The sequence below is a fragment of the Salvelinus fontinalis genome, chromosome 33 (assembly GCF_029448725.1).
Source record: "Salvelinus fontinalis isolate EN_2023a chromosome 33, ASM2944872v1, whole genome shotgun sequence".
NCBI lineage: Eukaryota > Metazoa > Chordata > Actinopteri > Salmoniformes > Salmonidae > Salvelinus > Salvelinus fontinalis.
This window is the reverse complement of record NC_074697.1, coordinates 49,951,769-49,964,074: the sequence shown is the minus strand read 5'-3', so window position 1 is coordinate 49,964,074 and position 12,306 is coordinate 49,951,769. Positions and strand designations below refer to the sequence as shown.

General features: G+C 44.4%; 1 protein-coding gene across 2 annotated transcripts in view; it reads left to right on the top strand.

The window, feature by feature from the left end:
* Positions 1-9,936, top strand: part of masp1 (MBL associated serine protease 1) — a 65,274-nt gene extending 55,338 nt beyond the window's left edge. Inside the window, exons 10-11 of one of the 2 annotated variants that reach the window (XM_055896591.1) lie at positions 8,648-8,722; positions 8,962-9,936. In XM_055896591.1, the coding sequence (XP_055752566.1) occupies positions 8,648-8,722; positions 8,962-9,845 (959 nt within the window). In that variant the 3' untranslated portion in view covers positions 9,846-9,936. The remainder of the gene's footprint in view (positions 1-8,647; positions 8,723-8,961) is intronic. The other variant, XM_055896592.1, reaches the window with a different exon arrangement.
* The last annotated feature ends 2,370 nt before the right edge of the window (positions 9,937-12,306 follow it).

The window sequence follows — 12,306 nt, the reverse complement described above, 5'->3', positions numbered from 1 at the left end:
ATTTTTAAGTAATTAATTTGCATTTTATTGCATGACATAAGTATTTGATCACCTACCAACCAGTAAGAATTACGGGTCTCACAGACCTGTTCGTTTTTCTTTAAGAAGCCCTCCTGTTCTCCACTCATTACCTGTATTAACTGCACCTGTTTGAACTCGTTACCTGTATAAAAGACACCTGTCCACACACTCAATCAAACAGACTCCAACCTCTCCACAATGGCCAAGACCAGAGAGCTGTGTAAGGACATCAGGGATAAAATTGTAGACCTGCACAAGGCTGGGATGGGCTACAGGACAATAGGCAAGCAGCTTGGTGAGAAGGCAACAACTGTTTGCGCAATTATTAGAAAGTGGTTCAAGATGACGGTCAATCAGCCTCGGTCTGGGGCTCCATGCAAGATCTCACCTTGTGGGGCATCAATGATCATGAGGAAGGTGAAGGATCAGCCCAAAACTACATGGCAGGACCTGGTCAATGCCCTGAAGAGAGCTGAGACCACAGTCTCAAAGAAAACCATTAGTAACACACTACGCCGTCATGGATTAAAATCCTGCAGCGCACGCAAGGTCCCCCTGCTCAAGCCAGCGCATGTCCAGGCCCGTCTGAAGTTTGCCAATGACCATCTGGATGATCCAGAGGAGGAATGGGAGAAGGTCATGTGGTCTGATGAGACAAAAATAGAGCTTTTTGGTCTAAACTCCACTCACCGTGTTTGGAGGAAGAAGAAGAAGGATGAGTACAACCCCAAGAACACCATCCCAACCGTGAAGCATGGAGGTTCATTCTTTGGGGATGCTTTTCTGCAAAGGGGACAGGACGACTGCACCGTATTGAGGGGAGGATGGATGGGGCCATGTATCGCGAGAACTTGGCCAACAACCTCCTTCCCTCAGTAAGAGCATTGAAGATGGGTCGTTGCTGGGTCTTCCAGCATGACAACGACCCGGAACACACAGCCAGGGCAACTAAGCAGTGGCTCCATAAGAAGCATCTCAAGGTCCTGTAGTGGCCTAGCCAGTCTCCAGACCAGAACCCAATAGAACATCTTTGGAGGGAGCTGAAAGTCCATATTGCCCAGCGACAGCCCCGAAACCTGAAGGATCTGGAGAAGGTCTGTATGGAGGAGTGGGCCAAAATCCCTGCTGCAGTGTGTCCAAACCTGGTCAAGAACTACAGGAAACGTATGATCTCTGTAATTGCAAACAAAGGTTTCTGTACCAAATATTAAGTTCTGCTTTTCTGATGTATCAAATACTTATGTCATGCAATAAAATGCAAATGAATTACTTAAAAATCATACAATGTGATTTTCTGGATTTTTGTTTTAGATTCCGTCTCTCACAGTTGAAGTGTACCTATGATAAAAAATTACAGACCTCTACATGCTTTGTAAGTAGGAAAACCTGCAAAATCGGCAGTGTATCAAATACTTGTTCTCCCCACTATATATATTTTTTTGTTTGTTTTGTATTTTTTTGTAAAAAAAGAAATGCTGACATAGGTACACAAATCATGATATACAAGGATGTACCCTTATTCTCTTGGGACATGCATTGGCACCTCTTCATCTGCAGACGCAGAAACGGTTTCACAGCTCTCTGTATCTGAGGACAAAAAAACATCACAAAGACACAGGCTGCTTTATACTCAAATTAGACAGCACTGAATATTATGTTGCTGTATTTATCTGTCCTCAGTTTTTCTCACTGGGGACTGGAACTGTATAATCTTTTCATAATGTCCTCCCACAAAGGAACCTGTCCTATCCAGAGGCGCCTACTCTCCATTCTATGACAGCTGGAACTCTTCCATGGCGGTTAGCTAGCTACCTTGCTACAAATGCATTTCAAGTTACAACGATAAATACTAACTAGCTAATATGAAGTAAAATATCTGGTGAGATTTACTTCACTTAGCTAGCTATACAGTATGCAAAGATAGCTAGCGAACATTACGTTAGCAGCTCATTTGAGTTAGCCTGAACAATACATTCCTGTAGCTAGCTAGCTAATAATACATCGTTTTTCTAAAATATTAAAAAAATGTATTTACTTACTTCAATAGGTTCTCCCACTGCCTCTGTTTTCTAGGTTCTTAGAAAAATGAAATAATTGGTAATCTTCGTGAAGTTTCCGGTGGTAGCAAAACCCAGCCAGCCATGTGAACGATTGGAGGACTTCCACAAGACTGACTCTGGTCTACCAACATGGTGCCTGGTGTTGTTGCTAGGTGATTTGTGAAGCAACTGTAAACCCTCTATATTAGGTTTATCATGGTAACGTCGCTTAACATGTTTAATTATTTAACCTCTCCAACATAATCAAGGCAGAATCAGGAATTCCCAGAGCAGCTATCTAGGCCCCTTTTTTCAATCTTTCCTAATGGCATGTCACTGGGCTTGAGTAAAGCAAATATGGCTATGTGTGCGAATGACTCAACACCATACACGTCAGCTACTACAGCGAATTAAATCACTTAAAAAAAGAGCTGCAGTTTCAGAATGGGTGGCAAGGAATAAGTATTTCAAAAACTAAAAGCATTGTATTTGGAGCAAATCATTCACTAAACTGCTTGGAGTAAACATGGATTGTAAACTGTCATGGTTAAAACATGTTGATACAGCACTAGCTAAGAGAAGTCTGTCCATAATAAAGCACTGCTCTGCCTTTTTAACAACACTAACAAATAGGCTGGTCCTACAGGCTCTAGTTTTGTCGCACCTGAACTACTGTTCAGTTGTGTGGTCAGGTACCACAAAGAGGGACCTCGGAAAATTACAATTGGCTCCGTACAGGTCAGCATGGCTGGCCCTTAAATGCACATGGAGAGCTAACATTAACAATATGCATGTAAATCTCTCATTGCTCAAAGTGGAGGAGAGATTGACTTCAGTGTTTGTTTTTGTAAGAAGTGTTGTCATGCTGAATGCACCAAAGTGTTTAAACAACTAGCACATAGTACGGACACCCATGCATACCCCACAGGACATGCCACCAAAGTTCTCTTCACAATCGCCAAGTCAAGAACAGACTATGGGAGGTTCACAGTACTATATAGAGCTATGGCTACATGGAACTCTATTCCACATCAGGTAACTGATGCAAGCAGTAGAATCAGATTTTAAAAACGGATAAAAATACACCTTATTGGACTGTGAAGAGACACACACACAGCCACACACTCTACACACATACACATGTATGTTGTATTGTAAATATGTGATCGTTGAGTAGTGGACTGAGGGAACACACTTAATGTATTGGGTATAGTGTTATGAAATGTAATATTTTAAACTGTATATAACTGTTAATGTTGCTGGACCGCAAGGAGAGTAGCTACTGCCTCGGTAGCAGCTAATGGGGATCCTTAATAAATACAAATACAAATTGTGGAATATCTGTAGGCCTAATTGAAACTCAATTCCTGCCTGCCATTAGGCTACATTGATTTGTTGCGCAATTACGAAAATCATTATCATCATATGCTATTTTTAGGTCAGGTTGATATTTTCTAAATGGCAATTGAGGGAACAAGCAGCTTTGACTATATTTATTCTTGCTCACAGTTTACACAAACTGAAGAAATGTAGAATTACATAATCGAACGTTGCATACAAAAATCATGAGAAAACACTTACCACACCGCTTGCGTTGCAAAATAAATGTTGAAATCTATGTTATTTAATCATTGCACCCACACTGCTTGCAGGCGCCAACAAGTGTATGCGTTGCCAAGGGCTAAAATAGAAATCAGTTATATTTCTGAATCAGATCGCGCTGCAAGTCCTGCCTCTCCCATCTCATCATTGGTTTATAGAAGCAGGTGCCCACGTGCCATCTCATTGGTTATACCCACGTAGGTGACTGAAAGACGAACGAGGTCAATGCACCTAATTTATGAAAGTTGCCAATCGCAATATAAAGTCAAAAGAATAAAAAGCCTGGAAGGAAGAGAGATAACTAGAAATAAAGCATAACTAGAAAAAAAATCCCTGGATGGTTTGTCCTCGGGTTTCGCCTGCCAAATAAGTTCTGTTATACTCACAGACATAATTTGAACAGTTTTAGAAACTTTAGAGTGTTTTCTATCTAAATTTTTCAATTATATGCATATCTTCTGGGCCTGAGAAACATGCAGTTTACTTTGGGCACGCTTTTCATCCGGACGTGAAAATACTGCCCCCTATCCCAATGAAGTTAAAGAAGTCTCGAGGTATTGCTCGCCTGAGGTAGAGTACCTTATGATAAGTTGTCGACCACACTATCAACCAAGAGTTCTCATCTGTAATATTCGTTGCCGTCTGTTTACCACCACAAAGCGAACCTGGCGCTAAGACTGCTCTCAGCCAACTCTATAAGGCCATAAGCAAAGAAGAAAATGCTCACCCAGAAGCAGCTCTTCTAGTGGCCGGGGACTTGAATGCAGGCAAACTTTAATCAGTTCTACCAAATTTTTACCAGCATGTCACATATGCAACCAGGGGAAAACAAATCCTAGACCACCTTTACTCCACACACAGAGATGCATACAAAGCTCTCCCCCGCCCTCCATTTGGCAAACCTGACCACAATTCTATCCTCCTGATTCCTGCTTAGAAGCAAAAACTAAAGCAGGAAGTACCAGTACTCAATACGGAAGTGGTCAGATGACGCGGATGCTACACTACAGGACTGTTTTGCTAGCACAGACTGGAATATGTTCCGGGATTCATCGAATGGCATTTAGGAATACACCAACTCAGTCATTGGCTTCATCAATAAGTGCATGGATGACGTCATCCCCACCGTGACTGTATGTACATATCCCAACCAGAATCCATGGATTACAGGCAACATCCGCATCAAGCTAACGGCTAGAGCTGCCGCTTTCAAGGAGCGGGAGACTAATCCGGGTGCTTATAGGAAATCTCACTATGCCCTCAGACGAACAATCAAACAAGCAAAGCGTCAATACAGGATTAAGATTGAATCCTACTACACTGGCTCTGACGCGCGTCAGATGTGGCAGGGCTGGAAAACTATTACGGACTACAAAGGGAAACCCAGACGCGAGCTACCCAGTGACGCGAGCCTACCAGACGAGATAAATGCCTTTTATGCTCGCTTCGAGGCAAACAACACTGAGGCATGCACGAGAGCACCAGCTGTTCTGGATGACTGTGTGATAACGCTCTTGGAAGCCGATGTGAACAAAACTTTTAAACAAGTCAACATTCACAAAGCCGCTGGGCCAGACAGATTACCAGGATGTGTACTTAAAGCATGCGCGGCCCAACTGGCAAGTGTCTTCACTGACATTTTCAACCTCTCCCTGACCGAGTCTGTAATACCTACATGTTTCAAGCAGACCACCATAGTCCCTGTGCCCAAGGAAGTGAAGGTAACCTGCCTAAATGATTATCGGCCCGTGGCACTCACGTCGGAAGCCATGAAGTGCTTTGAAAGGCTGGTCATGGCTCACATCAACAGTATCCTCCCTGACACCCTAGACCCACTCCAATTCACATTCCGCCCCAACAGATCCACAGATGACGCAATCTCAATCGCACTCCACACCGTCCTTTCTCACCTGGACAAAAGGAACACCTATGCGAGAATGCTGTTCATCGACTACAGCTCAGCGTTCAACACCATAGTGCCCACGAAGCTCATCACTAAGCTAAGGACCCTGGGACTAAACACCTCCCTCTGCAACTGGATCCTGGACTTCCTGACGGGCCGCCCCCAGGTGGTAAGAGTAGGCAACAACACGTCTGCCATGCTGATCCTCAACACTGGGGCCCCTCAGGGGTGTGTACTTAGTCCCCTCCTGTATTACCTGTTCACCCAGGACTGCGGGGCCAAACACGACTCCAACAATATCATTAAGTTTGCTGACGACACAACAGTGGTAGGCCTGATCACCGACAACGATGAGACAGCCTATAGGGAGGAGGTCAGAGAACTGGCAGTGTTGTGCCAGGACAACAACCTCTCCCTCAATGTGAGCAAGACAAAGGAGCTGATCGTGGACTACAGGAAAAGGCGGGCCGAACAGGCCCCCATTAGTATCAACGGGGCTGTAGTGGAGCGGGTCGAGAGTTTCAAGTTCCTTGGTGTTCACATTGCCAAAAAACTATCATGGTCCAAACATACCAAGACAGTCGTCAAGAGGGCACAAAAAACCTTTTCCCCCTCAGGAGACTGAAAAGATTTGGCATGGGCCCCAGTTCCTCAAAAGGTTCCACAGCTGCACAATCGATAGCATCCTGACCGTTTGCATCACCGCCTGGTATGGCAGCTGCTCAGCATCTGACCGTAAGGTGCTACAGAGGGTAGAGCGAACGGCCCAGTACATCACTGGGGCCAAGCTTCCTGCCATCCAGGACCTATATAATATGCGTTGTCAGAGGAAAGCCCATACAATTGTCAGAGGCTCCAGTCACCCAAGTTATAGAATGTTTTCTCTTCTACCGCACGGCAAGCGGTACCAGACCGCCAAGTCTAGGACCAGAACGCTCCTCAACAGCTTCTACCCCCAAGCCATTAGACTGCTGAACAATTCATAAATATCGACACCGGACAATTTCCATTGACCCAGCCCCTCTTGTACACTGCTGCTACTCGCTGTTTGTTTGTTACCTGTGCATAGTCACTTTGCCCCCACCTACATGTACAGATTACCTCAACTAGCCTGTACCCCTGCACACTGACTCGGTATCGGTGCCCCCTGTATATAACCTCGTTATTGTTATTCTTATTGTGTTACTTTTTATTATTACTTTATATTTTAGCCTACTTGGTAAATACTTTCTTCTTCTTAAACTGCACTGTTGGTTAAGGACTTGTAAGTAAGCATTTCACAGTGAAGTCTAGACTTGATGTATTCGGCGCATAAAGTTTGATTTGATTTACAGAATATTTATTATTTTGTTGGAAAAATGGTATTGTGTAAAAGATTATGACTTTTAAGATTTACAGTGACTTCTTTAGCCTATTTCTGGAATAATTTTCAGTACAGGACAGCTCCCACAATGGCAGAGTCAAGTGTGACTTTGTAACTTGTGCACTGCGTGGTGTTTTGGGAAATGGGTGTTTTACAATGCATCATTAAAACACTCGTAAGCCTCAATGCCATCACTATTGGGAAAATGGGCCCGGAGTTTTTCCAAAATCAAGTCAATTAGTCAGAAAACATTCTGGGTTCTTTCATTTGTTATGATGATTTGAGCCAATGCTGATATTTCTATTTGTATATATGCATATACAGTTGAAGTCGGAAGTTTACATATACTTAGGTTGGAGTCACTAAAACTCGTTTTTCAACCGCTCAACAAATTTGTTGTTAACAAACTATAGTTTTGGCAAGTCAGTTAGGACATCTACTTTGCGCTTGACACAATTTTTCCAGTAGGTCAGAAGTTTACATACACTAAGTTGACTGTGCCTTTAAACAGCTTGGAAAATTCCAGAAAATTATGTAATGGCTTTAGAAGCTACTGGTAGCCTAATTGACATAATTTTAGCAAATTGGAGGTGTACCTGTGGATGTATTTCAAGGCCTACCTTAAAATCAAAAGAAATCAGCCAAGACCTCAGAAAGGAAGGAGGAGATGCGTTCTGTCTCCTAGAGATGAACGTACTTTGGTGTGATAAGTGCAAATCAATCCCAGAACAACAGCAAAGGACCTTGTGAAGATGCGGAGGAAACAGGTACAAAGTATCTATATAAAGCTATTCCTATATCGACATAACCTGAAAGGCCGCTCAGCAGGGAAGAAGCCACTGCTCCAAAGCCGCCATAAAAAAAGCCAGACTACGGTTTGCAACTGCACATGGGGACAAAGATCGTATTTTTTTGAGAAATGTCCTCTGGTCTGATGAAACAAAAATAGAACTGTTTGGCCATAATGACCATTGTTATGTTTGGAGGAAAAAGGGGGAGGCTTGTAAGCCGAAGAACACCATCCCAACCGTGAAGCACGGGGGTGGCAGAATCATGTTGTGTGGGTGCTTTGCTGCAGGAGGGACTGGTGCACTTCACAAAATAGATGGGGAAATGATGTGGATATATTGAAGCAACATCTCAGGACATCAGTCAGGAAGTTAAAGCTTGGTCGCAAATGAGTCTTCCAAATGGACAATGACCCCAAGCATACTTCCAAAGTTGTGGCAAAATGACTTAGGGTATTGGAGTGGCCATCACAAAGCCCTGACCTCAATCCTATAGAAAATGTGTGGTCTTAACTGAAAAAGTGTGTGCGACCAAGGAGTTCTACAAACCTGACTCAGTTACACCAGCTCTTTCAGGAGGAATTCACCCAACTTATTGTGGGAAGCTTGTGGAAGGCTTCCCGAAACGTTTGACCAAAGATAAATCATTTAGAGGCAATGCTACCAAATACTAATTGAGTGTATGTAAACTTCTGACCCACTGGGAATGTGGGTCGGAAGAAATAAAAGCTTAAATAAATCATTCTCTCTGCTATTATTATGACATTTCACATTCTTAAAATAAAGTGGTGATCCTAACTGACCTAAAACAGGGAATTTTTACTAGGATTAAATGTCAGGAATTGTGAAAAACGGAGTTTAAATGTATTTGGCTAAGGTGTATGTAAACTTCCGACTTCAACTGTATGTAATTTATTGACTGTCTGTGCAGGTATGTACACCTGTGGGGAGAAGGGAGAGTGGACCAACTCAGAACATGGGACTAAAATTCCTACCTGTTTGCCAGGTAAGCTTCACTACTACAGGCCTAACTGTTGAGTTTGTACAGTAAGAGTGTATGGATCTGTAGGGATCCGAGTCCCGGTCTCCTGTTCAGGAAACCATCATCTTAACTATTTCAAAATTCTCTCTTGGACCGAGCGTGCCACTGGTTTTAAGATGCAAACAGGGCTACCTCATCACGAGAGCATGAGTCCAACTCACACACTGCATGTGTGTGTCTGTGTCTGTGTCTGTGTGTTTCAGTATGTGGGGAGCCGTCCCAGCCCTTCCCAGCACAGATTAAGCGTATTGTTGGGGGACGTAGCACTGTGCCAGGTCTCTTCCCCTGGCAGGTCCTCCTCACCGTGGAAGACATGTCCCGTGTCCCGGAGGACCGCTGGTTCGGGAGCGGTGCCCTGCTATCCGAGTCTTGGGTCCTCACCGCCGCTCACGTTCTGCGCTCCCAACGCCGCGGCGCCACCGTAGTGCCTGTGGCGCCCGAACACATCCGAGTCTACCTGGGCCTGCACGACGTCCGTGCCAAGCAAAACGCCACCAACCGCTCTGTGGAACAAGTCATCCTCCACCCTCACTTTGACCCTCGCAACTACAACAACGACATCGCCTTGGTCAAGCTGAGTCAGGCGGTGCCCGTGGGGGAGCTAGTGCGGCCCGTCTGCCTGCCCCCTCCCCAGGGCAAAGACAGGCCCCAGAGCCCCCAGCTCAACACCCTGGGCCTGGTGGCCGGCTGGGGCATCTCCAACCCCAATGCCTCTGTGGCCGCCGACACCACCGCCCTCTCCTCTGACCTGGGCATGGTGTCGGACGTGCTGCAGTATGTCAAGCTGCCTGTGGTGGCGCAGGAGGAGTGTAAGGCCAGCTATGCATCACGCTCCATCAACTACAACATCACTGACAACATGTTCTGTGCCGGCTTCTACGAGGGTGGCCACGACACGTGCCTGGGGGACAGCGGGGGGGCGTTTGTGATGGAGGAGCCCGGAAGCGGGCGCTGGGTGGCCCAAGGCCTGGTGTCATGGGGGGGCCCGGAGGAGTGTGGGAGCCAGAGGGTTTATGGGGTTTACACCCGGGTGGCCAACTACGCCGATTGGTTGCAGAGCCAACTGGGAACGGGGCCGTGGTGGTGAGAGGGAATAGGGGGGGTCAGTTACGTCCCGATGACAAGCAATTTCCATGTCAAACTCGACTTGAAATCCTTGTGCATTCTTATATGATGAACTCCAATGTATCATTCCCCTCTGTTCAACCTATCCCCTATCCACGTCTCATGTCCTCAGTCTCCTGTTCACCCTCGTCCCCTTTCCCCATTCATAACTTCTCTCTTCAGGGTTTGGGATCAAGTCCATTTAAATTCAGCTTTATTTAGGAGATGAGTTGACATTCCAATTTAAGGATCGAAAAGTGCCATTTCTTTGAAACATTTTCAATTGACACCACCCAACGTAATATTTGTATTTTATATTGTGAATTCGAAAGATTATCTCCAACTCAGGCCCCACATGATACCAGAAAAGCTGATCATGAATTATTGTATTCCAACAATGCACTCCAACCTCATCTTATCACACTCATAAGCCTTTATATTTTATATGATCGTGTCAATTACGTCCCGATGACAAGCAATTTCCATGTCAAACTCGACTTGAAATCCTTGTGCATTCTTATGTGATGAACTCCAATGTATCATGCATGTGCTCTCAGATACAAAGTGCACTCCTAAACTCATATAATGCTGTAGCCATTTATATCTGACAAGTTACCCCGTATAAGGTATAAGAGTAGGGACATACTGTATATGTCATCTAATGATGTTTTATAATTTGCACATGGCATTGGCCAGTATTATTTTGTATTTCCTTGACATTATCATGGATGGTAAAATTGATAATGAAATAACCACGTTTTTTGAGAAGGCATTGCAATGCTGTTGTGTTACTGAGGTTCTGTTCTTCTTGATCCCTCTCAGACCATAGCTACCGGTATTGGTGTCAGATTACATTTTTCTGCAGTGGAATTGACAATTGAACAATGTCCATGTGCTTTCAACATCGTGGATTAAAATCGAGTCATTTGTGAATTAAAATATAATCAATTCAACTTTACTCTTAGTCTTCTGTAAGTATGTGTGTAAACTCTAATGTCAGCAGTTAGCAATCCCAACACCAATGCAGACCTATACCATGAGAGTAAAACACTTAAAGTCAGTGGTTGTCTTATCAGTTTTTAATGTCAAGGCCATTGCCAGTGGGGAGGACGGGGCGGGTAGCTTACATTACATCAGAACTATAATGAGGAAGTGATTTGTGCCATAGTGTATCTATGGGGGGTGAGGTGGGGGTTGGTAGGGCAAGAGGGGTAGACGTGGGGTGTTGATTTTCTGGATTTTTTTCCCTCATTTTGTCTGTCATAGTTGAAGTGTACCTATGATGAAAATTACAGGCCTCTCTCATCTTTTTAAGTGGGAGAACTTGCACAATTGGTGGCTGACTAAATATTTTTTTGCCCCATAGCTTTTTTGTGGCTCCTTACCACAATCAATCAGTATGGAAAAAATCATCTCTGCTTAGAGGGCCTTAGAAATGTTTTTTGCAGAGAGAGAAGCTAGTGTGGAAGGAGCGTCTTCCACTTTGGAAGATGAAGAATTTCTGAATATGAGGATCATGTCTCTGAGTCTGACAGTGAGTTGGAAGAAGAGGATGAGATTGACACAGCCAGCCCCAGGACCCAGAACTGTTCATCCCAGACACCATCCAGAAAATCATTCTGGACTGCATTAATTTGGAGGGAAGGCATGTTTTTGGAGAGAGATGGAAGGAGATGGACCAAACTCATTTACATGCATACTTTGGGTTTCTTATCCTTGCTGGTGTTTTCAGATCCAATGGGGAATCCATAAAATCCCTGTGAGATGCAGGAACTGGCAAAGAACTTTTCCGTGCAACAATGTCTCTGGAAAACCTCAACATTATTTCCAGGATCATTTGCTTCGATAATCGAGACACCATTTTAGGAGCAATTGGGAGCAATTTCCAAACGCCTGAAGGTACCACATTCATCTGTACAAACAATAGTACGCAAGTATAAACACCATGGGACCAGGCAGGCATCATACCGCTCAGGAAGGAGACGCGTTCCGTCTCCTAGAAATAAACTTACTTTGGTGCAAAAAGTGCAAATCAATCCCAGAACAACAGCAAAGGACCTTGTGAAGATGCTGGAGGAAACAGGTAAAAAAGTATCTATATCCACAGTAAAACGAGTCCTATATCGACATAACCTGAAAGGCCGCTCAGCAAGGAAGAAGCCACGGCTCCAAAACTGCCATAAAAAAATCCAGATTACGGTTTGCAACTGCACATGGGGACAAAGATCGTATTTTTTGGAGAAATGTCCTCTTGCTGTTGAAACAAAATAAGAACTGTTTGGCCATAATGACCATCGTTATGTTTGGAGGGAAAAGGGGGAGGCTTGCAAGCCGAAGAACACCATCCCAACCGTGAAGCACGGGGGTGGCAGCATTATGTTGTGGGGGTGATTTGCTGCATAAGGGACTGGTGCACTTCACAAAATAGATGGCATCATGAGGCA